At 34.2% G+C, this 27,964-nt stretch overlaps 2 protein-coding genes across 4 annotated transcripts; both read right to left on the reverse strand.

The window, feature by feature from the left end:
• Positions 1 to 747: 747 nt before the first annotated feature.
• Positions 748 to 27,964, reverse strand: LOC144377320 (olfactory receptor 13C9). 3 transcript variants are annotated; one of them, XM_078047897.1, is made up of 4 exons: positions 19,416 to 27,964; positions 18,792 to 18,937; positions 4,588 to 4,676; positions 748 to 2,341 (listed from the first exon to the last, which is right to left on the reverse strand). In XM_078047897.1, the coding sequence occupies exon 4, from the start codon at positions 2,320 to 2,322 to the stop codon at positions 1,366 to 1,368; it is 957 nt and encodes a 318-aa protein (XP_077904023.1). In that variant the 5' UTR covers positions 2,323 to 2,341; positions 4,588 to 4,676; positions 18,792 to 18,937; positions 19,416 to 27,964; the 3' UTR covers positions 748 to 1,365. The 3 variants fall into 3 exon arrangements, with proteins under 3 accessions (XP_077904023.1, XP_077904022.1, XP_077904024.1); XM_078047896.1 differs by having other exon boundaries at positions 18,792 to 27,964; XM_078047898.1 differs by lacking the exons at positions 18,792 to 18,937; positions 19,416 to 27,964 and adding an exon at positions 8,087 to 12,780.
• Positions 14,337 to 16,239, reverse strand: LOC101966286 (olfactory receptor 13C7). Its single transcript, XM_040286116.2, has one exon. The coding sequence runs from the start codon at positions 16,048 to 16,050 to the stop codon at positions 15,088 to 15,090; it is 963 nt and encodes a 320-aa protein (XP_040142050.2). The 5' UTR covers positions 16,051 to 16,239; the 3' UTR covers positions 14,337 to 15,087.

Genomic DNA, 27,964 nt, shown 5'->3' on the forward strand with positions numbered 1-27,964 from the left:
TATCTGTTAATGCTTTTATGCCCTAGTAAACTTCCTGGAGAAAAATTGCAGCTTAATAAATTTCAGTTACTACTCATGTTCTATTCTCAGGTCCAAAAGACTCTTTCCTTTTCAGAATCCTTTCTCACTTTACTTTCTAAGGTGTTTCTCTTTTCTTAATTGTATGACATAATTAGTTGCTCAGGATCACACTAAACCCAACCAGACTTGCCAATTCTAAATCTGCCTTTTGTGAATTCTTAACATTCTGCAGACTTTTATAAAGTTTGCAGTTTCTCAATTTGTCAGACTTTCTGGATTAAGGATAGTTACTTAAGACCACAAAGGGCACTTGGTACATGCAAAGCTCTTTGAATAATGAAGACTATACATATATCTGTAAAAATCAACTGTCTGCAAAACATCATTATTTCACAATTTACTTTTATGCTGCCTTAGGCAGAAGTTTGTCCCAAACATCATTTTCCAACATTAAATGTTGGGGGAAAAAAAAAAAGCAGCACTTGACCTGGGTTGAATGGCACACAGCTGTATTCCCAGTGACATGGAAGGCTGAGGGAGAAGGATGACAAAGTGCAGCTAGCCTCAGCAATTTGGTAGGACCCTGTCACAAAATAAAAATAAAATGAGGGCTGGGGATGTGGCTCAAGCGGTAGTGCGCTCACCTGGCATGCGTGCAGCCCGGGTTCGATCCTCAGCACCACATACAAACAAAGATGTTATGTCCGTCAAAAACTAAAAAAAAAAAAAAAAAAAAATCAAAAAATTCTCTCTCTCTCTCTCTCTCTCTCTCTTTAAAAAACAATTAAAAAACATAAAATAAAATGAACTAATAATGTAGCTCAATGGTAAAGCAACTTTGGGTTTAAATTAAATATAGATTGCCAAATAAATAGCATGTTAGCATGTGGTGGCCTAAGAAAATTTGTAGATTGATGTAAAACTGCAATAGAAGTTCTCCAATAGAAAATATGAGTGAAGCATTTTGAAGATTTTTTTCTTTGACTTTTTTTCACAATAGAGAGCTTTGTTTATTTTTAATGATTTGATGAATTGTTGCCTATGAAATAATGTATGCATGCAAAAAAAGAACATAAAAAGGTACAAAATTTTCTACCTTGATACTGCAAAAAAAATACAAAATATGAAGAAACTGTTCAAAAAGTTTGCAAGTACCCATCTCTTGATGGCAGGTGACCTCTCTCTATGTCTTACCTTACTATCTTATACAATGAAAATTCTTTATGAGCATCTAATAATTTTAACATGATACACAAAACAGCAAAGATAAAGTAACCAAAATTCCAATGTAATTCTCAAGTTTTAACAATGTCCAATTAGTTCACAGCACAATATATAATCCATTCACTTGCAAATTAATCTTCTGCTCAGTAAATTTTTTAATGCCTCCTTCACATCCTTGTTCCTAAGACTATAGATTAAAGGATTCATCATGGGAGTCATCACCCCATAGAACATGGATATAAGTTTGTCTGTTGCATCCAGACCATCTGAATTAAGTGCGTCTTTAGACTTGGGTTTCATGTACATGAAGAGAATGGTACCATAGAATATTATCACCACAGTCAGGTGTGCTGAGCAGGTAGAGAAGGCTTTGTTTCTCCCCTCAGAGGAACGAATCTTGAGGATGCTGGAAACGATTAATGAGTAAGATATGACAATCAAGAGCAGCGGCATTAAAGTGAACAAAGTTGTGGCCACAAGCATGATGAACTCATTACCTGAGATGTCAGCACAGGCCAACTTCATGACAGCCAGAATTTCACAGGAAAAATGATTGATGACATTATTCCTGCAGAAAGGCAACCGTACCACATATGCAGTTTGCACTGCAGAGTTGACAACCCCTGAAAGCCAGGAGCCTGCTGCCATGGACACATAGGAATTCCTGTTCATGATGATGAGATACCTCAGGGGATTGCAGATGGCCACATAGCGGTCAAAGGCCATCATTCCCAGGAGCACACACTCTGTTGTCCCCATGGCCAAGCCAAGGAACATCTGCACTGCACAGCCAGAGAAGGAAATGGTCTTTCTTTCTGTGAGGAAGCTCACCAGAGTGGAAGGAATTGAGGTGCTAGTGTAGCAGATGTCCAAGAAGGAGAGGTTCCCCAGGAAGAAGTACATAGGGGTGTGGAGGTGAGAGTCGAGGATGGAGAGTATGATGAGGGTTCCATTGCCCAGAAGGATGACCACATACAATAATAAGATGAGTACAAAAAAGAGTACCTCAAGCCTTGGGTAACCAGAAAGTCCCTTCAGAAAAAACTCCACCAGAATGGTTTGGTTTTCCCATTCCATTTTATCATCTGTCTTTCACCTGTAAGAATTCAAAGAATTTCTTATTTTATTTTTTTATAGTAAGGACTTTTCTTCTTCTTTTTTAAATTTTTTATTTGTTTTAATTAGTTATATATGACAGTAGAATGCACTTGTATATTTTGATATATCATACATAGATGAGACATAATTTCTCATTCTTCTGAGTATACATATTGTAGAATCACATTGGTCATACAGTCACATACATGCATAAAGTAATAATGTCTGTTTCATTCTACTTTCTTTCTTATCCCCACATCCCTCAAATAATTTTTTAAAAAATAACTTCTTCACAAAGAAAATATCTTCCAACAGGGCAATTCTATAAACTTCTCACTTTGAATGTTTTTACTAAAATACCCATTATATCACCCAAGAATTAGGAATGGTGTTCATCACCTCCAAATCCTTCCTCAGAAGGTCATGAGCCACCTCTATGAATTTTTTTCCCAAAAATAGGCCCCTCCTAATGCACCTATACACATGCATAAACACATACGAATTTCCAGTTATATCCTTGTTCAGCACAGCATCCATTGAAAGTGCTCCAATCAATTCACAAAACAAAAAGTAACTTCTGGAATCAAACAGGCACTTAACACAGTACATTTCCCCTTCTTAATGAAACTTTACACAAGAGCAAAGTCTGAATTAAGGGCTTTCACCCTATTTCACTCCTCTTCTAACTACCCACACTGCTCTGACTTTAGCCATTATTAGATTCTTTTCTTTCAGTCTACTTTTCCCTTTTTTTCATCCTTTTTACACTTTATGCTTTGAGATTCTTTTATACACTAAATATGAATATTTCTATTTTATCTCAAGCCAAGATTTGCCTTCTTAATTCTATGTTATATAGAACACCACTCAAATTCCTACTCCTTGATACATGGTGGCTGAGATGCAATTTTAGTTTAAGAATCATTCTTCTAAACACTGCCACCATACAACTTATTATCATGTCAGGTCCACTTTTCCTAGTAGAAAAAAACATGCATTTAAATACTATCTTAGCCAGTCATTAGTCTCATGGTCTTGAGTAATTTACTTCCCAGAGTCTCCATATTCCAATGCATAACAGGGAGATTTTAATAGCCTCATTATGAGGACCTTCAGAAAATAAATTAGGTAATGTCTGTAAAGCATGTAGCACATGGCAAGTACTATTTTGGTTTCCTTCATCTTCTGGTGACTTGTTCTTCCATCATCCTTCTACAAGAGTATCTTCAAATATTATTTATCAGTTAGGCTTTACCAGGCATCTCTCCTTAACCAATCCAATCTACTATTTTTCATCACATCTGTGATTTGAGATGGATGCACACCATAGCAAAAATTTACTCATTTTGCAATGAATAATATTATACTATTATAACAAAAGTCCACGGCAGTTTAAACAAGGAACTCACAGACTGACATTTGAAAATAAAGACTATTGCAATTCATTCATCTAAAATCTAATTGTATGTGTAGTACAAATATAATATCTAAAATTATCATAGAAATGCATCACTAACAACAACAAAATGAAATACTCAAAACAAGCTTCCAAATATTTATGCAAACATAAGTCAGAATTTCTTCCTGTTAGATAATGACTCATTGTTTCTCTTCATTTTCTTTTTTCACAAATCCAATGATGTATTCAAGAACAAGAAATGACACATTCCAAACAAACTGCCCATGTAAAGGTTCTAGGACAGGAACAAGGTAAAACATTGTCTACTCATGATTACTATGGACAAACATTTGCTAAAGTGAACCCAACAAAGCTGAATTGGTGCTAAGAGGTGAATAGCTACAAAATCAAACCTTGGTGAAAACAAACTGCTTTTATATTTTGATCAAGAGTTCAGATCTGCAGACTATTGTGACCTCACAGAATCAAAGAAAATGATGAAGTGTAGACACTTGTAGTGAAGCAAGGAGTAGAAAATACATTCTGACCAAATAAATCTTTATTCCCCATTAGACCTAAGCAACCATCTGTTTTTGAAGTTCATAATGCTTTGGATTTACAATTATTCTTTTGGTTGTTTTTCCTTTTTCCCCCAATTTTCTACCTATTATTTAAGACCTTTCTCTTGGAATCTTTATTCCTATTCCCTACACACTATTTCTGGTAGAAAATAATCCAGCCTCACAACATATGTGTTCTTTCAACTCAGTTCATAAAGACTAACTCTTTTATTTGTTAGTTATTAGTATTTTTTCAGCAAATTATCTCTAAAGGGATAGTCTTACCTGGTCAGGCTGCCACACATAGTTAAATTTTTCCTTGATCTTTGATTTTCAGGCTAGTCTACAAAATTTTCTATGAGGCTGATGGGTTTCTAAAAAAAAAAAAAAAAAAAAAAAAAAAGTGTTACCTTTGGAGAGCCAAATGTCACAGGACATAGAATTTGGAAAATATTGATGACAAAGTTACCATTTCCAAATTATTTCAAAATTTTCTGTACATTACAGTCAAAAGTGTTTCCAAAGGAAGTGTAGTTTAATTTCACTAGTTCAAAAGAGAAGGGAGAACAAATATTCACTAGTTCAGTCTGAGAATGGGGCACATGGTGAAGGCCCAGTAAATCCTCTAAAGAATCTTTTTAGGCACAGGAAGGCAATTTAAATATTTAATGCTCTTAGGGACTTCTGCAATTTTCTAAGCCAAAATTTTAAATTGCTTCAAGGGAAAGATATTCAAAACTTTTTGAAACTTCAAGAATAATACCCTAAAGACTTAATTATATTGCTCACATTACTGTATTTTAAATAACCAATAAGAAGTCTTGAGGACATTCATTACCCCATTCCCAAGTTTCTATATACTCCTTAGATTCTTATTCCAAATGCATTTTAATCACTTTATTCATCTATCTTATTATTCCCTATTGGTAAATGGAAGTTATTAGGCTACATGAATTCTTTATTAATTCTTGGTTATTAATAATAATAATAGCTTACATATTTTATGCATTGTTATAAACTTTTATATATGTTAATTTATTTAATTTATATATATAGTTCATATTGTATATTCCCCCCTTTGGTTTTCGTGGAATGAACTTGACCACTGAGCCACATCCTCAGTCCTCTTTTGTATTTTATTTGGAGACAGGGTCTCACTGATTTGTTTAGTGTCTTGTTTTTGCTGAGGCTGGCTTTGAACTCACAATCCTCCCTTGCCTTAGCCTCCCAACCTCTGTGATTACAGGTGTGTGCCACCACACCTAGCTGTACCTAAGTCATATTTGATAAATTAATAAAAGAAGAAAATGGTTTTACTATACTAATAATATTAAAATTATTTTATTTGGCTCTGAAACAGATTGTAAATGTAGGTGGCATTTTGAAATTCACAACAAATTAAGAAATTTTTGAACTGTACGATGAAAACCTAAAAGATATCAAGCTATTCAGTTTTTCATAGTGTTTTAAAAGCTAATTTGTAACTTCATTCTAATTGATTATTTCAAAAAATTCACCTAATGGGATATATGTATCACCTATATTAATCACATTGGCATAATTAATAATTAATACATTGGCAATGGTAAATATGTGTAAGTTCCAGACACTCTGCGCCCCTTGGCCATCTGATCTCCACTCCTGCAGAAATGATCCTCTTTCATTGAATTACTCCACTCAAATAATGAAAATAATTTGTTAAACACAAAACACTAAAATCACAGCACATAAGAAGAAATAAATTAAAACTGAACGTTCCTCATTGTTTGTAATGTTTATTGATCCTCCTGATCACACGAATTGATTCCTGGCCATCTTCTCAAGTCTCACCACCTTATGGTTGACCTTTCTTCTTAGGAACAGAACAACAACCAATTATTGTGGTTTTCTTTTTTAGAATCTATTTTACTTTTAAAAATCAAGTTTTTTGGCAAAGTTTTAATTGTTCTTTATCAGTATCAAATAGGAGTGAAACCTGGCCTATCCAGTTTTCACTGGTCTGTTTATAAAGCCTAAATAGTTAAATAAAACTTTTACTTTTATCAACCTCTCATTTAATCTAGACACAGGTGATAATGTTATAAAGCAAATTTGCCCCTCGATAACAAGTATTTTAAAGTATACTATCCTTTCTGCCACAATCTAGGATGTAGGAAACATCAATGACTATAAAGTGCAACACAGCCTCAGTGTGTAATATCCACAGATGTGAAGAAATTGCCTAATCATTTATATTAAGTTTTTTACGTTATTTACCGAATCAATTTTTCTAATGTAATTAGGTATCATCTTCATTTGTTTCTTTTATTTGGAATTGTTTTGTTCTGTCTAAATGTGTCTGTATTAATTTTCAAGTCAAGAAATTTTAGGAAAGATATCATGGTAATTTTTTTGATAAATCTTGTTCTGGATAAAAATGTAGAATTCTGTTTTTGTCTTTCTTTTATTTATCTATACTAGTATAAGTATTTTTTCAATAATATAAATTCTTCAAAAAATCTATTTAGTAATTACAAATAGTCCATTAAGTGAATGTACTATGAAAATTTCATAATTCTCCATCATCAAATGAATATAGAAGGGCAACATGCAATGATAGAAAAGTTATCCAACACCCTAAAGCCTAGGGGAAATCATTAATTAGTAACTATCCCTAGTCTAAGATTTTTTGTTCTCTTTATCCAAACAAATTTTGTGACTCCACCTTAGAGAAGTAAACATAAATGTAGAGAAGGTTTCTAGCAAAAAGATATTCAACACTATGCTCTTTTGAAAGGTCAAACATTTGGAATCAATCAATTGGTTCTTAACAGAGTTATTCTAGCATTGCAAAAGAAATACCGTTAATGGCGTCTATGCAATTAATTATCTTTTTCTCAAAAGCACCTAAAGAGATGGGTGGATCCCATAGGGATGTTTTCAAGTAAAATCTTTTGGCAGCAATTACTTCAAGGATATTAGAGTGCCAAATGTACAACCTTATCAGCATAAAATAATTGTTTTCTGAAAGTAAATAGGACCAAACATTCTGGAGAAATTACATGAAAAGAAATCCCACTTGACTCACACCTTCTCTTAATAGCTTCAGTACAAACCCAACTATTGATGCTCATTCAAAGCCTCAGTGTTTTGGGTACACTAATAGTAGGCTGGTTGTGACTTACAGTCAATCAAATTCCAGTCACAAACAGTACCAAATAGGAGTGTATCTTGGCCTTTCCATTCTTCACTGCTCTGTTTATAAAGCCTGAATAGTTAAATAAAACTTAAATTAGATAAGAGTCCTTTCAAGAACCACTAGGATAAGAAATCATCTTTTATGTGGACCATGATTTAATTAGGGAGTAGCATAACCTGCTGACAAATGACCAACATAGCAAATCCTACACAATAACCAAAACTATTGTTTGAAAATTCTGATTCATTAATCATCCACTGAATGAGTTAATTTATTTATCTAGGACTACATTTTGTAGCTGAGGTAGAATACAATTCTACAATTCATTCACTATAAACAGGAAGGTCAGCTGCTAAAATTTACCAATTAAGTTTTTAAAGACTAAGATCATTTGCTCCTTACTGGTGGGTGCACATCTCAGGTACTTGACCTAAACCAAAATTCCTTCCTTAGGAAAATGATGGCTCTAACTACAATTCATCAAGTGCACAAAGAATGACTTTCTTGGACAGGAATAGAATGCAGGCTCCATGGAGAGCAATGTGATGCTTCTATTCCTTGAATCTAGACAACACAAAACCAAAATAAACCACACAGTAGTCTCACCTCCAAGTGCCACCAGAATGTTCTTTCACTTGGAATACAAATTGCCATCCACATAACATACCAATGATGCTTTCCAAGGTATAGAAGACTGAAAGGCCTTGCTATGCAATCATGTTCTGAAGACAAGCAGCATCAACATCACCTAGGAGCATGTTAATAAATGAAGATCTCAGGACTCACATCAGACCCATTGAATCAGAATTATTTTCAAAGATTCCCCAAGTGATTGCTAGAAATTTTAAAGTTTAAGAATCACTCAAGCATATCCATGTTTTTTTACCTGGGTTGCCCTTTAGAATCACCTGGAGAATATTATTTTAAAAGTTGCCTGATTCCCAGCCCTTAGGCACCATCCATAATTGTTAGATAACAATAAAGTCTAATAATTAAAAAATGCATGTATTAAAACAAAAAGCTTCTCCACAGCAAAGGAAAAAGAGCATGAAAAGAGAACCTACAGAATGGGAGAAATCTTTGCCAGTTACTTCTCCAATAGGGAATTAATAAGCAGAATATAAAAATAACTCAAAATAAAGAATCAAATCAATAAATGAGTGAAATATCTAAAGAGATATTTCTCAAAAGAAGAAATAAATGGCCAACAAATATGTTAAAACATCTTCAACATCCAAGGCAATTAGGGAGGTGCAGATCAAACCTACACTAAGGTTTCAACTCACTTGAGTTAGAATGGCAATCGTGAAGAAGATGAATAATGACAATTGCTGTCAAGGATCAGGGTGTATGGAAGGTACACTTACACAGTGTCAATGGGACTGCAAATTATTACAACCACTTTAGAAAGTAATAGAGCGATTCCTCAAAAAACTAGGAATGGAACCACTCTATGACCTAGTGTGGGGAGCCACTCTGAATGACTCTTGCCTTCTGTCCTGAAGCCAGAGGCTTTGACCATCACTATATTTCATAGTCATCTGGACTGTTGTCCTGGTTCAGGAAGTTGAGGGTGTGTCTTCAGATGTAGGCAATGCCCCTTGGGCTGAATTACACTCACCTGTCCCTTGTAACCCTGCCCCTTCTGGCCTTTTTTGGATGAAACTTTCTAAGAACAAGGGTGCTCCCAATAAAAGCCCACTTCCGAATGTGCTCACTGTCTCTTGCCAGCCTCTCATGAATTTATCTTGTTCTTCTATTTGGGGAGCCTGAGGCCAAGAGCAGAGAAGCCATCCTGAAGCTTGTTTAAAGGTAAAGTGTGTGTCTGTGTTTTATTTGGTGTCACTAGAAATTCACACGAGCGACCTTAGTTTAGCTGCCTGTGTGAGTCAGGGGCAGCAACCTAGTTATTCTACCCCTTGGTATTTATCCACAAGAATTCAAATCAGCATAATATAGTGATACCTACATACCAACGTTTATAGCAGCACAATCCATAATAGCCAAGTTATGGAATCAGCTTAAGTGGCCATCAGTAGATGAATGGATAAAGAAAATTTGGTGTATATACACAATGGTGTTCTACTCTACCATAAAAAGGAATGAAATTATGACATTTTCTGTTAAATGGATGAAAATACAGAACATTATGATAAGTGAAATAAGCCAGACTCAGAAGATCAATGGTCAAAAGTTTTATTTCATATGCAGAAGTTATAGGGGAAAAAAGGAGTTTAAAAAGATAGACCTTATGAAAACAGAAGGAAAATCAATAGAGTAGAAGGAAGGACTAAGGGAAAAGGAGAAGGAGAGGAAAAGGGGAAAAAATTAAGTCGACTAGATTGTAAAAAGTGCATGCATATACCACAATGCATTATAATTTTATATAGAACTATAATGCATCAATTATAAATAAATAGAGTAGAGGAAGGGGATCAGGGTAAGGGAAGATGGGAAGAAATGGGGTGGTACAAGATATTAAATGGAGAAAACTGTTATATGCATTTATGAATATGTCAAAATTAAGCATATTATTGTGTATAACTACAATGCACTAAAAATACACGAGATTTAAAATCAGAAAAAAACATTTTAATAGCAGCCTACTCACTATGATTTTAAGTAAACTTCACCTCTCTGGATTTCATTTTCTTCACAGAATTATAGTATTGATAAAATGAGTAAAACATGAAAATATTGTAAACTATAAACCCCTAAATCATTGGTTTTGTTAATGATTGGTATGATATAAAATAAATATTTTTTAACATATTAAGATATGCCTTCTCTAAAAATATTTATTCTCAAAGTGGAATTTGTGGATCAATCAAATCAACAAAAACAGATAATAAAGGAAGGAAATTGAGGGATGGAAGGTGAGAGGGAAAGAAGGGGTTCTGGGAAGCGAAATTGACCAAATTATGTTATGTGCATGTACAAATATATTACAATAAATGGTATTTATTGTAAATCACACTATTATTTATAACTAAAATGCACCAACAAAAGCATAAAATAAAAATACAAAGGGTTCTTCCCTCTATTAAATCTCATGCATCACGATCTCTGAAAATAGAATACAGAAGTTGTACATTTAGCAAGCTACAAAAGCAGCTCAATTGCTTCATAAGTTAGGAGAACCTCATGAACTAATCTCTCTGTTTTTATCACTGTTCCAGGTAGTGAGAGCATAGTTATAGGACTGACCTCCTACTTCAATTACCAATTCACACGATATGGAATCACTCATTTAATTCACACGTTGTTTCCTTTTCTGAATTACTCTGGATTTGAAAAATAAAATGAAAAAAAATTGGACAATTGAAATTGAGTTCATCCTGTGAGGTCTTTCTGAATACTCAGAATTAAATAAAAAAATTTTTTCTGTCATATGTTTAGTGATGTAACTGGAATCATATACTCCTTCCCTGGAACAGCATCTAGGTTTTCTGCTTCCTCCTACCTAAGTATATAACCCCTCCTTTCTGAACATCTAGGTTTCATCCCTGTTGTCTCTGCAATACTGATAAACTTCTTATCAGAGAAAAAGACTCTTTCACGGGATGTAATACGTAAGTGTCTGTTTCCAGTTCATGGGGTTCATACTGTGCTTCTGGCAGTGATGGCTTATGACTGCTATGTGTTCATCTGCAAATATCTGAGTTTTCCCATCATCATAAATAAGAGTCTTTGTATTTAGAAGGCAGCTCTTCTTCATGGATTAGGCTTTTTCAACAAACTGGCATAAATGTACTAACATTACAAATGTCCTTTTGTGGAAGAAATGTCATTCGTTGATCATTTTTCTGAAATAGTATCTTTAATGAAACTAGTGTGCATGTGTATTTCCTAAAATGATAGTATGTGTTGGGCAATGGAATGTTTTCAGTTACTCCATTACTGCTAATTTCTGCTTTCTATATTTTTACCACCTATGCTATACTGAAATCAATTCAGCTGGAAGAAGTAAAAAGGTTTCTTCTGCATGCTCAGTCCACATGAGAGAGGGGATTGTGTTTTATGAAATATGTTTTGTATAAATGAAGCAAACATACAAAAATCTCCTTCAGACAAACTAATAGACTTGGTCTATTATGTAGTTACTCTCATGTTCAATTCTATTATCTGTAACCTAAGGAATATAGAGGTGCTTGGGTATATGAGGAAAACTGATGAGTGGACAATGGTGCTGGAAGAAATGATGAGAAACTGACACCTTTGAGTTCATGAATAAAATAAGCTGACATATTTTGAGGCAAAATTTTAAATATAAGCAGAGAAAAGAAAGGAAGATATGTGTGGAAACAATGCCAGAGTTAGAAATTTTAGTATTAATCTAACTACATCACTTTATGAAAATGATCTCACAAAATGTAGAAATAAGTTGTCTAAGTAGTACAAACAAGTAAAGTTACAAGGTCAAGACTTAAAAAAAATGAAATTAATCTTATCCAAGAAAATCCAACACATATGGCTTCTGAGCAAATTATATTTGTTGGCCTCTTCCATTTGGAAAACCTTTGATACATTGACTTATTTACCATTGTTTTTATATTTTACCCAGGGACTTTATCTAGTTCCAATCTACATTTCTGGCTAAGTATTTCATCTTCTTTTCATGACCATGTTTGTTCCCATTACTTTTACACATACTGTGTTCATTCACCATGTAGTTTTATAATTACTCCATGTTCTTTCACACCTAAGGACAATAATAACAAATGCTATTTCCTCTGTGTTGTCACTTTCCTTCCCTAGTGAAATCTTAGCAATGTCAGAAGGGACAGGTAGAATGTCACAATCTCTGCAAAGCCTTCTAATATTGCCCTCGAGTTGGTTATTCCTTACTCTGTGCTGCTCTGACCTTACCTTTACTACCATAGTTTTTCTTTTATGCTATAATCATTTGTTAGCTCCTGAAATCTTCTCAATGTCGGAACCATGGCTAACTCTTCATTATAAAACGTCCAAATGGTTGGCAGTATTAACTGTTGAATGAACTAATTAATTAAAATTGAAAAAGGATAGTAAAAATACAAGTCCAGGTCTGGGGATGTGGCTCAAGTGGTAGCACGTTCCTCTGGCATGCGTGCGGCCCAGGTTCGATCCTCAGCACCACATACAAACAAAGATGTGTCCGCCGAGAACTGAAAAATAAATATTAAAAAAATTCTCTCTCTCTCTCTCTCTCTCTCTCTCTCTCTCCCCAAAAATACAAGTCCAGGTATTTGAAGTAAGAAAAGTGGATATTATATACAATTCCATCCCCAAAATCACAATTTCAAACACTGTTGGTAAAATATCAGCTTACCTTAAAACATAGGAGGAAACAGGTAAGAAAAGACTGATTAAAACAAACTGAAAAGGTCATCTGGTCTGGGCAAGACAAAAAGCATAGAAGTGTACAATATTCTCTGATAATCAATTGGCAAAAAAATATAAAAATCATTGACTCTGATTCATAAGCAATATGTAAATTTATTCTAAATATTTTCTCTTCATAAAACCTTGACTGTGGGTGGCTAGTGAAGTGCAATATATGCTATTGTTGCTTAATATATCATCACTCTTCTTGGTTTGTATTTTGCCCCAATGTTACTACAAACTCATATTCAAAATTTAATAAAAATCTTTAAAATAAGTCCAAATATTGTAGGTTGACCTTTTAAAAAATATTGTTTTATAAAAATATTTCGGAGTAAATGTTTCTTTCGAAGGAAATTCAGTTTGCAGCATATGAAAAATCCTGATTCAAAAACAAAATTCAGAATCAACGTATTAATTCTCCTTCAGAGAAATGTCAGCATGCATATGAGGCAAATAAGTGTTCTGATGCTTTATAACAATTTCTCTTTTACTTTCTTGTCCTTCTGAAATGTCTTTTGAGATATTTCCCAACTCAGCTAAGCATAAGTCACCCTTTCCTTCCTGGGACACAATCCCCACTTCAAGGGAAATTTTACATACTCCCTTCAAAAACTCTTCACATGCTACACTGTAATTGAGAACCACTCCCCCTTAAGTCTGTTACATACCCAAATTATGCTCATCTATAGCCAGTCTTAGAATGTTGAAACTGCAAAAAGAAACTGAATCCATCACAAAATGTCTTAAAGAATATTGTTTATCTTTATTGAGATTATTAAGACTTAATGAGGTAGGGCCACACAAAACCAGCATCTAAACTTCCCCAAAATTCTATTTAGTTATTCTTTTCCTTTTTCCCTAATTCTATTTTTGCAGTATCTCATTCTCTTGCTTTTGAAATCTCTAGTATGCACTGCTTTCTTCCTCACTCTACTGTCCCCTCTTTCTCACTGAACCCCTTTCTTTCTTTCTCAAAGATGGTTCAAATGCTTTCATATGAAGATAGCATATGACCACGTTTAAATTACTCCCAGTAGGGCTGAGAGTGTAACTCAATGGGTTTGATTTCAGCATCTCAATAAATTAATTAATTAATTGCTCCAAGTCTACCCATTACTCTGTTCAGTCCAACCAAGACCCAAGACCCAACTGGGGAGAGGTAATTTTTTAAAATATTTTTGTCCCCAATTAATGTTAGTCTATATTCCAAAAAACCAAAACCAAAAAAAAAGTGTTCCTCATGTTCTGTTTTTTTGTTTTTCCAGGTTGTTTAGTTGTGTTATTTTTTTCAATAGTTAGCACAATGCCTGAGAAAATATAGGTATCAACAAATACTGGTTGGTTAAATAAGTAACAAATAACTGAATGAATGAAAGGAAAGCTCCTATTCTACAGGAAATTCATGTAACTGCAGAAATAGCTAATTTGTTAAACTATACTAAATTATCATTAATAAATTACCATTGTGTTCTTAGAGAACCTTGTCAAATTCTTTAGAAACTAATTTTTCAGCCATTAAACAATAACAATGTTAAAAGATAATAAGAATGTTTCTTATTCGAAGATACCACTGCTCACTGATTTAAACACAAGATAGACCAAAATTCACTATCAGCTGGATAAACAAAAGGTGATATTGCCCCAGGTGTCTTTTTATGGTAGGTGGGGTGCTTGCCAGATAGTAACCAAAAGGAAATCAGACCTAGGTGATATAGCATCATATTTTTCAATGAAAATGACATATGTCCAGCCCAGGTACCCAATACCCAAGTGTTCCTCAATCCCCTCTATATGACCATATCTATCTCATTATGGGTCACTTTATGTTGAATTTATATAGTACTCTAATCAGTAACAAGAGCCTTCCTACTAGATTTTCTAAGAATGATGTGACTATAAAACTGATTCACATAAAAGAGATTGTTATTAAAATGTTATTTCCCTATACATAAGATTATAGAACTCATCATTTCAAAGTTAAACTAAACTTCATTATCCATGAGAAAGAGGGTGATTTGGATGAGAATTTTTTATGCATAAATTTCTGTCTCTCCTCTTCTTCAACCTATTGTTAAGGGAAAAGGTTAGCCCTACATTTCTCTTTCATTTAAATATCAGACACAAAAAAATTAAGAATTTAAAAAATTAGTGGTACCACCAGTCCTTACATTTATTTTGGAACCACCAAGTAAAAATTACCCCTGCATTTAGAGTAAAACAATAAAAAAATGGAGTAGCATTTACATTCCTTCCAAAAAACGTTTTCGACACAGTATATTCTTCACAGCTGCCTTCACATCTTTGTTCCTCAAGCTATAGATGAGGGGATTGAGCATGGGTGTGACCACTCCATAGAAGAGCGAAATGATTTTGTCTGTGACTTGTTCTTTGTCAGCCCCTGAAGAGTCTTTAGCCTTGGGTTTTGCATACATGAACAGGATGGTCCCATAGAATATAATAACCACTGTTAGGTGGGCAGAGCACGTGGAAAAGGCCTTCCGTTTTCCCTCTGCAGAAGGAATCCTCAGGATGGTGGAGAGAATGAAAACATATGATATAAAAATAAAAAGTACTGGGGCCACAAGAAAAATCACATTAGCAACAACCATGCTAATAATATTAATGGATATATCAGCACAGGCCAATTTTAATACCGCCAAGATTTCACAAGTAAAATGATTAATGACATTATCACCACAGAAAGGAAGCTTCATTGCAAGCGAAGTCTGCAACACAGAATTGACACTCCCTGCGATCCAGGACCCAGCAGCCATGGGCACATAAGAAGTCTTGCTCATAATGATGGGGTATCTCAGAGGGTTACAGATGGCCACATAGCGATCAAATGCCATCATACTTAAAAGGACACACTCTGTGGCTCCCATAGCAAAGGAGAGAAACATTTGCACTCCACATCCAGAGAAGGAGATGGTTTTCTTTGAAGTTAAGAAGCTGCTGAGAAATAAGGGAATAGAAGAACTAGTGTAGCAGATGTCCAAGAATGACAAGTTACTGAGGAAAAAGTACATGGGGGTGTGCAAGTGAGAGTCACAGACACTAACAGTGATGATGACTCCATTTCCCAACAGGATCACCAGGTACATGCAAAGTACCAGCACAAAGTAAATGGCCTCAAGCTCTGGGTAACCTGTAAGCCCCAGCAAGACAAATTCTGTCACAGAAGATTGATTGTATTTTCCCATGTTAATATTTTCTTTCACCGACAGGAATTCTATACCGGCTGGAATGCATGTGATCTGCTACAGCAGTGACTGTAAGAACTGTTTACATTCTTAAGTGGATTTCCTCATGGGCAATAAAGACCTATAATTGAATATACAAATAACACAAGAATACATTACTATCCTTGAAGTTAAGATCAGTTAGACTTTCATATCTCATAAAAGAAGTTTAGCTCTAAATTAAATGTCCTTCTTAGAGACTATTTTAAGAACACATGCAACTGGGTTAGAATTATGCAACTCATTTGCATTATGAATTTAAAATTACTTTAATGTAATGTCACATTAGTATTTTGACCAAATAATTCAGAATAAATCTAAAATGTATCAAATAATATTGGCCAACAAGCATTTGACCATTTTAAAAATCATGTATGTCATAACAGTTTTTTCTGAATAACCAACATGATATCCTTAACAAAAATCACTGCTCTTCAGTTATTAAAACAAAGCAGCATACGTAAATCCTGCTCCAAAGGTAATTTAACCTCAGTTTCAGAAAAGTTTTGGAGCTCAAAGGACAAATAGTAAAGAAGATGTATTTTTTGAAAAAGGACTTTTGGTTGTTTTTAATTTGGGGGAACTATAAGTGCCTGCAACATACTAAGAATATTAACTACAGCATGTTGGTAAACAAAACAAGAAACACTGTTAGGTAGAACAATTTTTCTTTCTGTCTTTGAGTAACAATCAGGAAATATCTGTAAAACATTATATTGTCCTGCCTGATGCACATAATGAATAATAAATTGACCTCAGGAAAACACTAGTGCCCAGTCTCAAGCTACAATCATAAATGTACAAATTACAAAATTTCAGTAACAAGAGATTTACTCTTTTACCTTCAGGTAGGAGAAAATGCGTATTACCTCCTCTTTGCACAGATGTCAGCTTCCTCTGCTCTAACAGCAGAGCTGAGATCTTCTCCCTGCATATTTAGCAATACTTATGACAGTGAGGAGTAGGCCACTTGAAAATTCTTAATATAGCAATTTTCTATAATTATTTGTATCCCCATTACATTGGAATATGGAGTGTTTCTATATTAAAATGCCAAAACCAGAAGTCCTGCATTTTTACAAGATTGCTAGTCTCATGATTTCCACTTCAATAATTTCAGCAAAATAAATAAGAACTATCTACGTCCCAGTTCTCATTAAAATCAAGTTTCTGGCATTGGAAAAACCAATTAACCAGGGGCAAAACAGAAACGACTTTCAGTAATGATGAAAGCCGGGGCTCTTCACAGTCTTCTTTACTACTAGAGGATCCTTTAAAGGATCAGCCAATGGAACACCAAAGCAACTTAAAATGTTTGCTGCTTTGAGAATGTTTCTAATCCCCAAAGTAATTTAAAGTTCACTTCCTAGTAATTTTGGGATAAAGTCCCTCAGAAGCAATTAAAACAAAGTAGCTAGTACAATTTAATTGTATAACTTGCAAACCAGCAACGATTCTTCCAGCTCACACTCTCTGGGAAGAGCAAATGACTACTACTCAGGTAAAATGGTCAAGAGATAGAAATTAGAATGGACAATATTTAATGGAGAGATATGTCAGAAATCTGTGACACTTGGTTCAAAATGATACTTTGCTCTCGATAATTGCCAATTATCTTTACTTTGACCTTCAGTACCAGAGTCCCAGATCCCATAAGCATCATTCTGGTATCATTGGTTCCTCTAAACAGACATAACTATAAGCACAGTCACTTTAATTTTGCTTATCCATGTCTCTGTTCAAGTGTATACACAAGGTCCCAAACTTATCCAGCCTTTCCTTTACTTAAGCTTACAATGGCCTAGCACAACAAGTAATAGAAATGCAACAATTTCAATGGCTGAGAAAACCATAGTTTACTTTAGAACAGGAAAATAAATTCTGACTTGAAATAATTATTAACTAAATGCTATTATAATTAATAACATTTGCCTTGACTATCTGTTGAGATGAATGTTAACTCATGAAAATTCAATTCTTTTACATGGATATTACAAAATATACTTTTTGTTTCAAATTCTGAGACTAAATGGAATCACTATTTGTAGTGTTAAAAAGAAGAGAATAAAATTTGACAACATGATTCATTTTTGTCAGTGAAAAATATTTTTAAATGTCATTGAGGAAGAAATAAAACATAGAAAATCAACATATGCCATGAAAGATGTTATGACTTTCTTCAATAAATGAAATTTGAAAATCAATTCTCAGAGTTGTTAACTTTATGCAAAGACATGCTCAGTATACTGGCTCATAATGCAACTGTTGAGAATTTTTCACTCTAAACAATGTTCAACTAACAGAAGAATTAAGTAGGTTGATGTGGCCACTGTAAAGGCCAAAATCTTCATCATGCCAGTTTAGGCCCCAATTTCCTTAATAAGACTCCTAAAGTGCAAGAAATAAAATCAAGAATCAATAAATCAAATATTTAATCATCAATAAATCAGAAATCAATAAATCAAAGGTCATCCAAAAAAATAATCAATGAGGTAGAGATAGAGCTTACCGAATGGGAGTAAATTTTTACCATATGCACATCAGATAGAGAACTAACCTCCAGGATATATAAAGAACTCAAAAAAAAAAATAATACCTAAAGGAACTTTCAACATGCAGCCAGTTGGTCAGAAGTCCCTGAGGCTCAGATTTGCTTTTGGCATCTGAAGTAGGGAACAATCTTGTGGTACTGAGCCCCTTACCTGTGGGATCTGATGCAAACTCCACGTAGGTAGTTCAGAATTGAAATAAATTGTAGGACTATCCAGTGAAGTCAGAAAATTGCTTGATGTGGAGAAGATACACATCTGGTTATCTCATGTCAGAAGTAAATTGTTGACAGAGTGTTCTGTGTTGAAAATACAATAGGAGAATTACAGTTTTTTCCTATTATTTACCATATGCCTATGAACATATTAAACTAATAATAGTTACCATATCTGGAATTATGGATGAATTTGATTTCTCCATTTAGGCTTTCCCAAACTTCCCAGATTTTCTTCAATTAATATGTATTATTGAATTAGAAAAATTTAGTTTATTTTTTTAAAAATAAGCTATTGCTTAATAAATAAGATACAATTAGTTCTCTGAGGCAGTATTGTTAAACTTTTAGGACCTACTACTTCCCACACAGATGAGAAATGCCACTTTAAATCACTTCTGGGATTACAAAAGTCTCTTTGAAGAAAGCAAAGAAGGGTTTATATTCTCTACTGGAGTCTCCATTTAGTTCCCTGGAAAGTTTTAGGACTCAAATGTCAGAGTAAACCTATATTGTTTGCTATTGATACAAATTCAAAGTAGAACATTTAAGCAAGACTTACCTTTAGTCTGTTCCCTTTGAGATTACCCATGGTAGCCTGGAATGGTGGAATTCTTTTTTATTATTATTTTTAACTAAAACATAAAAATTGTACATATTTATGAGGTACCAAGTGATATTTCAATACATGGGCACATTGTATAATGTTTATATCCCAGGTTAAGCTTATCTGTTTCCTCAAAAGTTTATAAATTATAGTGAAAATATTTAAAATCTTATTTTTAGGTTTTTAAATTATACAATATGTTACCACTATCTACAGTCATCCTACTGTGCAATAGCACATTATAATTACTTATTTCTATCTAATTATAATTAATTTCCCACTCATCAACCTTTCCCCACCCCATCCCTCTAATCTGTCTAGGTTCTGATGATCAACCATTCTACTCTCATTTCTAGCAACTTTTTTTATACCACACACACACACACACAAATAAAAACTAAAAGCAACAGCCATCGTAAACAAAACAGAACAAAGCAGGAGACATTAAACTACTTGACTTCAAAATATATCACAAACCTGTAGTAATAAAAACAACATGATGCTGGCAGAAAAGCAGACACTGAGAGCAAGAGAACAGAATAGAGAGCTCAGAATTAAAACATCACATTTGAAACCAAATAATTTTTTACTCAGCTTTTTTGCTGTTGTGACTAAAGGACTCTAACCAGAACAATTTTAAAGGAGGAAAAGTTTATTTGAGACTTCACAGTTTCAGAGGCCTTAGTCCACAGAGGGCCAGCTTCATTCCTCTGGGCTTGGGGTGAGGCTGAACACCATGGCAGGAGATGATGGCCAAGGGAAGCAGCTCACATCATGGTGACCAGGAGGCAGAGAGAGACTCGACTCTCCAGATAAAATACATACACCAAAGCCATACCCTGATTCCCACCTCCTCCAGCTATACCATACCACTTCAGCTACCATTCAGTTAATGCCTATGAGGGGATTAAATCACTATTTGGTTAAGACTCTTAACAGTCCACTCATTCATTTCTCCGAACCTTCTTGCACTGTTTCATACAAGGACAACTCACATACAAACCATAACAATTTTCAAAACAGAGGCTAAAAACATGCTCTGAAGAAAGAATAATCATTTATTTTTTCTTTTTTTTTTAGTTGCAGATGGACACAATACTTTTATTTGTTTTTATTTTTATATGGTGCCAGTGATTGAACCCAGTGCCTCATGAATGCTAGGCAAGCACTCTGCCACTGAGCCACAACCCTGGCCCCAGGATAATAATTTTGATAAACAGTGCTGGATAGCCACATATGGAAGAATGAAACTAGACCCCTATCTATCTCTTACCACTTACAAAAATCAACTTAATATAAATATTTTAGTGTGCTCACAAGAAAAAACCATGCAGTACCTCTGCAGCAATTCTTTGCACAAACCAAAGGACAAGATGCTACCACGAAAATACTGAAAAAAAGGAAGTGGATCCAGGCAGCAAGCCTCAACTTCTCTATAGTCCAGAAATGAAGCACTGAAAGAACAGCTGACCAGTCAGCCACTAAGCTCTATGTCAATTTAAAGAATCCCTATGGAAGCAATGGATGCACAGCAATCAGTGGCACCCCTCATCCCTGCATCCTGTGCCCTTACACCTAATAGAAACAGCCAGCAGCTACAGCATCTTCCAAGCATGCAGAGTTGGTCTCCTGAACTGATGAATAAGCATTAGTTGGAGAGGACACCCCAGCAATAGAAAGTAACTCCAGTGCCCCAGCACCTCTAGGAAGATCCACAGCTGTAAATTCCAGAGGTGCCATTAATTCATTTATCATTCAAAGGTACAGATCCACAGAAGTCAATTCCAAAGATAACCCCAAACATCCAGCAGAGAACCTGTGCCTATACACAACAGCAGTATACCACACAAATGGGCTTAAGAAGAAGCATCCCACAGCCAACAACCACCATCCAGTGTGCCCAGATACAAGCTCATTAACCTATGACCTCTGCACTCAAGAGGGAACAGCACTCATCCACAAACCAGCCACCACCACATCAAAAAGATTATAATACCTCTACCTTAGAATTTCCATCCTCTGCACACTCCAAAATATGCCTCAGGTAGCCCACATTGGGTGTGACAGCCTGGGAAACATGGACATTCTCTTCAGAAGGGAACATAAGCCTGCACTCCCTAAAAGGAAATAACTTGGCCACTAAAGTCGCAATCAGGGACTGTCTCTATTGACCCAACAGAAAGTTAGTAGGTACTGAGACACACCAAAGATTGGAAAGATCCTCCCTAGAACTGTATCAGAGGTAAGCTGATATGATCACTAACCCCAACCCAGGAAAAGTTAGAGGAAAAGTCAAGAAGTGGTTATCTTCTAAATGTCTCAAATCTTGAGAAGAATCAAATCAGGAAAACTCAATTAGAAATCTCCCCACATGGGCATGGATTTCATAAATAATTCTAATTTTAATTTTGATATTATATATATTACTTTTCATATTGGACTGATATTCCATGAGGAGGAAATGAAAAACAACAATGAAAATCAGCAGAGAGAGGTATTACACTAAAGGTAAAACTAATCAAAGGAGAGACAAGGTCAAGTTAAATCCCCAAAATAAACAAAACTGGCTAGGAATACAAATCATGTCTCAATAATAATCCTGAATGCTAATGGCTTAAACTCACCAATCAAAAGACATAGACTGGCAGATTGAATTTAAAATAAAGACCCAACAATATGCTGCCTCCAAGAGACATATCTCATAGGAAAAAAAAAATATCCACAGACTGAAGGTAAAAGGTTGGGAAAAAACATACCACTCACATGGGCTACGGAAACAAGCACAGGTTTCCATCCTCATGTCAAATAAAATAGTCTGCAAGCCAAAATTAATCAAAAAGGATAAAGAAGGACATTTCATACTGCTTAACAAGATATAAAATTATAAACATATATGCACCAAACAGTGGAGCATCTATATTCATCAAACAAACTCTTCTCATGTTCAAGAGTCAAATAGACACAACACAATAATTCTGGGTGACTTTAACACTGGATAGATCTTCCAAACAAAAGCTGAACAAAGAAACTCTGAAACTCAATAATACAATAAATAACTTAGACTTAACTGACATATATAGAATATTTCATTCATCAGTGAGCAAATGCACCTTCTTCTCAGCAACACATGGATCCTTCTCTAAAATAGACCATGTATTATGCGACAAAGCAACCCTTTTAAATACAAAAAAGTAGAGATACTACTCTGTATTCTTTCAGTTCATAATAGAATGAAATTAGAAATCAATGATAAAATAAAAATTAAAATCTATTCTCATTCCTGGAGACTAAATAATATGCTACTTAATGAACAATGGATTGCAAAAGACATCAAAAAAGAGATTTAAAAATTCTTAGAGGTAAATGAGAACACTGATAGAACATATCAAAATCTCTGGGACACCATGAAGATGGTACTGAGAGGAAAGTTCATTGCATGGAGTTCATTCCTTAAAAGAATAAAGAGTCAACAAATAAATGACCTAACATTACATCTCAAAGCCCTATAAAAAAAGGAACAAATCTACACCAAAAGCAGTAGAAGACAGGAAATAATTAAAATCAGAACTTAAATCAATGCAATCTAAACAAAAGAAACAATTGAAAAAACTGACAAGACAAAAAGTTGGTTCTTTGAAAAATAAATAAAATTGATAAAACCTTTGCCATGCTAATAAAGAGAAGGAGCGAGAAAACTCAAATTACAACATCCGTGATGAAAAAGGAAATATTATGACACAGACTACAGAAATACAGAAATTATTATTAATACAGATAATCAGAAATTATTTTGAAAACTTGTACTCCAATAAAATAGAAAATATTGAAGGCATCAACAAATTTCTACACTCATGATTTGCCCAAACTGAACAGAATGATATACATGATTTAAACAGATCAGTTTCAAGCAATGAAGTAGAAAATGCCATCAGAAGCCTACCAACCAAGAAAAGCACAGGATGAATACACAGCTGAGTTCTATAAGACCTTTAAAGAAGAACTAATATCAATACTCCTCAAATTATTTCATGGAATAGAAAAAGAGGGAACACTTCCAAACTCATTTATGAAGCCAATATCACCCTGATTCCAAAACCAGACAAAGACATATCAAAAAAAGAAAACTTCACACCAATATATCTAAAGAACATAGATGCAAAAATTCTCAATAAAATTCTGAAAAATTAAATACAAAAACATATCAAAAAGATAGTTCACCATGATCAAGTGGAGCTCATCCCAAGGATGCAAAGTTGGTTCAACATACAGAAATCAATAAATGTAATGCATCACATCAATAGACATAAAGATAAGAATCATATGATCATCTCAATAGATGCAGAAAAAGCATTTAACAAAATAAACCACCCCTTCATTTTCAAAACACTAGAAAAACTAGAGATAACAGTAACATATCTCAACATTATAAAAGCTATCTATGCTAAGCCCCAGGTCAACATCATTCTAAATGGAGAAAAATTGAAGGCATTCCCTCTAAAAACTGGAACAATACAAGGATGCCCTCTTTCACCACTTCTTTTTAACGCAGTTCTTAAAACACTAGCCCGAGCAATTAGACAGATGAAATAAATTAAAGGGATATGGATAGGAAAAGAAGAACTCAAATTAGCACTATTTGCCAATGATATAAGTTCTATACAGAAAAGACCCAAAAATTTCACCAGAAAACTTCTAGAACTAGTAAATGAATTCAGCAAAGTGGCAGGATATAAAATCAACACGCATAAATCAAAGGCATTTCTGTATATCAGTGACAAAACCTCTGAAAGAGAAATGAGGAAAAAATACTCCATTTACAATAGCCTCATAAAATAAAATACTTGGGAATCAACTTAACGAAAGAGGTGAAAGACCTCTACAAGGAAAACTACGGAATGCTAAAGAAAGAAATTAAAGAAGACTTTAGAAGATGGAAGAATCTTCCTTGTTCTTGGATAGGCAGAATTAATATTGTGAAAATGACCATACTACCAAAAGCACTATACAGATTTAATGCAATCCCAATCAAAATCCCAATGACATTCTTCATAGAAATAGAAAAGGCAATCATGAAATTCATCTGGAAAAATAAGAGACCCAGAATAGTTAAAGCAAACCTTAATAAGAAGAGTGAAGCAGGTGGCATCACTATACCAAGCCTTAAACTATACTACAGAGCAATAGTAACAAAAACAGCATGGTATTGGCACCAAAATAGACTTGTAGATCAATGGCAAAGAATAGCAGACACAGAAACAAACCTACATAAGTACAGTTATCTTATATTAGACAAAGGCACCAAAAACATATATTGGAGAAAGATAGCTTCTTCAACAAATGGTGCTTGGAAAACTGGAAATCCATATGAAAAAAAATGAAATTAAACCCCTATCTCTCACTATACACAAAACTCAAAGTGGATCAAGAATCTAGGAATTAGACCAGAGACTGCATCTAATAGAAGAAAAAGTAGGCCCAAATCTCCATCTTGTCAGATTAGGCTCTGACTTCCTTAATAAGACTCCTATAGCGTAAGAATTAAAATCATGAATCAACCAGAGACATGAAAAATTGTGCTCTATTTGTGTAATATTAATTGAGTCACATTCTACTGTCATTTATAACAAATTAGAATAAACAAAAATTTAAAAAACAGAAAAATCAATAATAAATAAAATATGTTAAGAGATTATGACCAGGATACACCACCAAGATAAAAATGTATAGCACATTTTACATTCTACAAAAATGTATAGCATTCATTTTACATTCTATAAAAAGGGCATTACAAAGATTTCTGATGATGGGAATTAGCTTTTATTAACAGGAAATAAGAATAATGCTCTCAAACCTTGTAGTTAGCTTAAAAATGCTAAAGACGAGTAGAAAGTACCAAGAAATTCAACAGGAAATTGTTTTACTTCCACTAATTACATATGTTTTCCTCCTTTATATGTACATTTTAAAATGATATGATTCATTAAAACCCTGCTTAAAAATAGCATGAGCCAAAACCCAGCTACTTGGGAGACTGAAGTAGGAGAAGACAAGATTGAGGCCACCCTCAGCAACTTAATGAGTCCCTGTCTCAAAATAAAAAAATAAAAGGAGTTGGGATATAACTCAGTGGGAGGGTGCCCCTAGGTTCAATCCTCAGTACCATAATAAATAAAATCAAAAATATATAAAATACATGAATTTTAACCACAAGGATATAATATAGCAAGTAGAATATGCTATCAATAATGCTTCATACTATATGAAGTATATTCAAGGATATAATATGGCAAGTAGAATATGCTGTCAATAATGCTTCATACTATATAAAGTATATTCATGAAAATATGCTAAAATTTCAATACTTATATCTAAAATAATGGATGACTTTCACTTTTCTCTTTGGCCTTTTCTGAATAAACCAATTTTCCACAATGAATATATATTATTTCTAAAATCAGAAAAAAAATTAATTAAAAAAATGCTATTTAATGAGTAAGACATGATTAGGTCTTTGATTCATTGTCCTTAGTATTCTACAATTGGCTACCATTAGGAAGTTTGAAAGAATCAACTTTAAATCACTTGTGGGAATATAGAGTCTCCTAGAAGAAAACAAAGATGGACTTAAATTGGCTGCCAGAGGCACCAGTAACCCCCCTGAAAATACTTGAAACCCAGAGGTAAGAGAGTACTTAGGTGGCAGATTGACTTACTACAAACTCAAATATATGACATGAGTTTGTATTAGAGATAAAAGCTTTACTTTTGATCTGCCTCCCACTGACTCCAACTACTAGCATTCACCTGGAGGTGTAGGATTCTTCTGTATGGATTCTACACATGAGTACAGCTCAAAGAGAAGATAGCTAAGGTTAAAAATACTAAAAAGAGGAACAGGGGCTGGAGTTGTGGCTCAGTGGTAGAGCACTTGCCTAGCATTTGTGAGGCTCTGGATTCAATTCTCAGCACTGCATATAAATAAATAAACTAAAGGTCCATCAACATCTAAAAAAATATATAAAAAAAGGAACAGTCTCAGCTACTTAATTATTGCCTTCACACTTCAGCATGAAGCCATAAAGTATGTTCATACATCAATACATAAATAGAAAAATTTAATGATATACTAGAGGATGTGAATATTAGAGATATTCATGTTTATGTCTATACTGTCTTACTTGTTTTGAAGATTGTAGTTCCAATAAACCAAGTAATTTATTCTACATGGAAAACTTGGAAACCCTACACTAATGTGTAAATGAGGTAGATTAAAGCAAAGTTGGGAAGAGCTATTTTCAGAAAGCAAAGAGGATGTAACAGTTAAGAAATCTGAATGATTTATTGTATTTGGTAAGTTTTTAATAAAATAGAGAAAAGAACATGGGATATAATTATTTGATAAAGAAAATACCTTGAATATTTATGAACATATTTAAATTATTTTTTGCTTACCTTGAAAAATTTAAAAATGGCAGTTTAGGAGTTCAGAGTGAACTGACATACCATGTACTGTGCACTCCCTTTGTGCCAAAATCTTTCAGGTATGTTATGTTAATCATCTTATCAGTACAATGAGTGTACTATTATCTTATTGTTCATGACACTCATGACATGCAAGTTTGTATCGCTGGTAAATCACAGACCCAGACTGAACTCTAGGAATCCTGACTCTAAGTCAACTGCTCTTTCTATTAAAACATGGTCCTTCTCCATAAAGATACATAACTAACAATAAGAACAAAGAAGAGGATCAGACAAAATAGGCTTACATGGCAGAGCCTTAGAAATAACTGAATGAGTTGTATGTTCTAATCAATCCCAGAGAGCCTATAGCACAGATAGAAGTTCCAACAATGTAAGAGTTTAAACCATCCACGATATTCCTGTCGGGGAGGGATGCATTTTGATTCACATGATGATGTTAATTAAAAAACAGAATAATTTTAAGACTAAAAAAAAAGGGCTAAATTCTAAGTCACCCAGTACTGATTATTATCAACCCCTTTTAGGGCTCCTAGGAAGTCATTTATTTAGATGAGCATTAGGAGCCTCCTGCCAGTGATCTTTCATACTGTAAGGAACAAAGGCACTTTGTAAACATTAGGAAAACTTGGATTAAGCAAGATGACTGTTGTCATATACTGTACAAACATTCTTTGGGTTAAAATCAGAGAGTCTGGGTGAGTACATATCCTTTTCTAACTACTATTCTTTCTTGATAAACATGCAAACATGAAGAGAAAAAGAGTGAATGCTTCATGATCAACAGTTTGCTTTCTTTCCACAAGTGATGCACAATGCTGAGAATCAATCTTTGTCTAAGTATTTGGAGAGGTGAATAAAATGTGGAGGACAAATAACCAAAATTTACTGCTTTCTGACAGAAAGAAAAGATAGTAAGAGAAGTCCTTGATCTTTCCCGATGCCTACTTTTTTTTTTATTATGCCTACTTTTGCCCACCAAGTATCTCTGCATTTCTCTGTGTGTGTGTGTGTGTGTGTGT

Source organism: Ictidomys tridecemlineatus, chromosome 4 (genome assembly GCF_052094955.1).
Source record: "Ictidomys tridecemlineatus isolate mIctTri1 chromosome 4, mIctTri1.hap1, whole genome shotgun sequence".
NCBI classification, from domain to species: Eukaryota; Metazoa; Chordata; class Mammalia; order Rodentia; family Sciuridae; genus Ictidomys; species Ictidomys tridecemlineatus.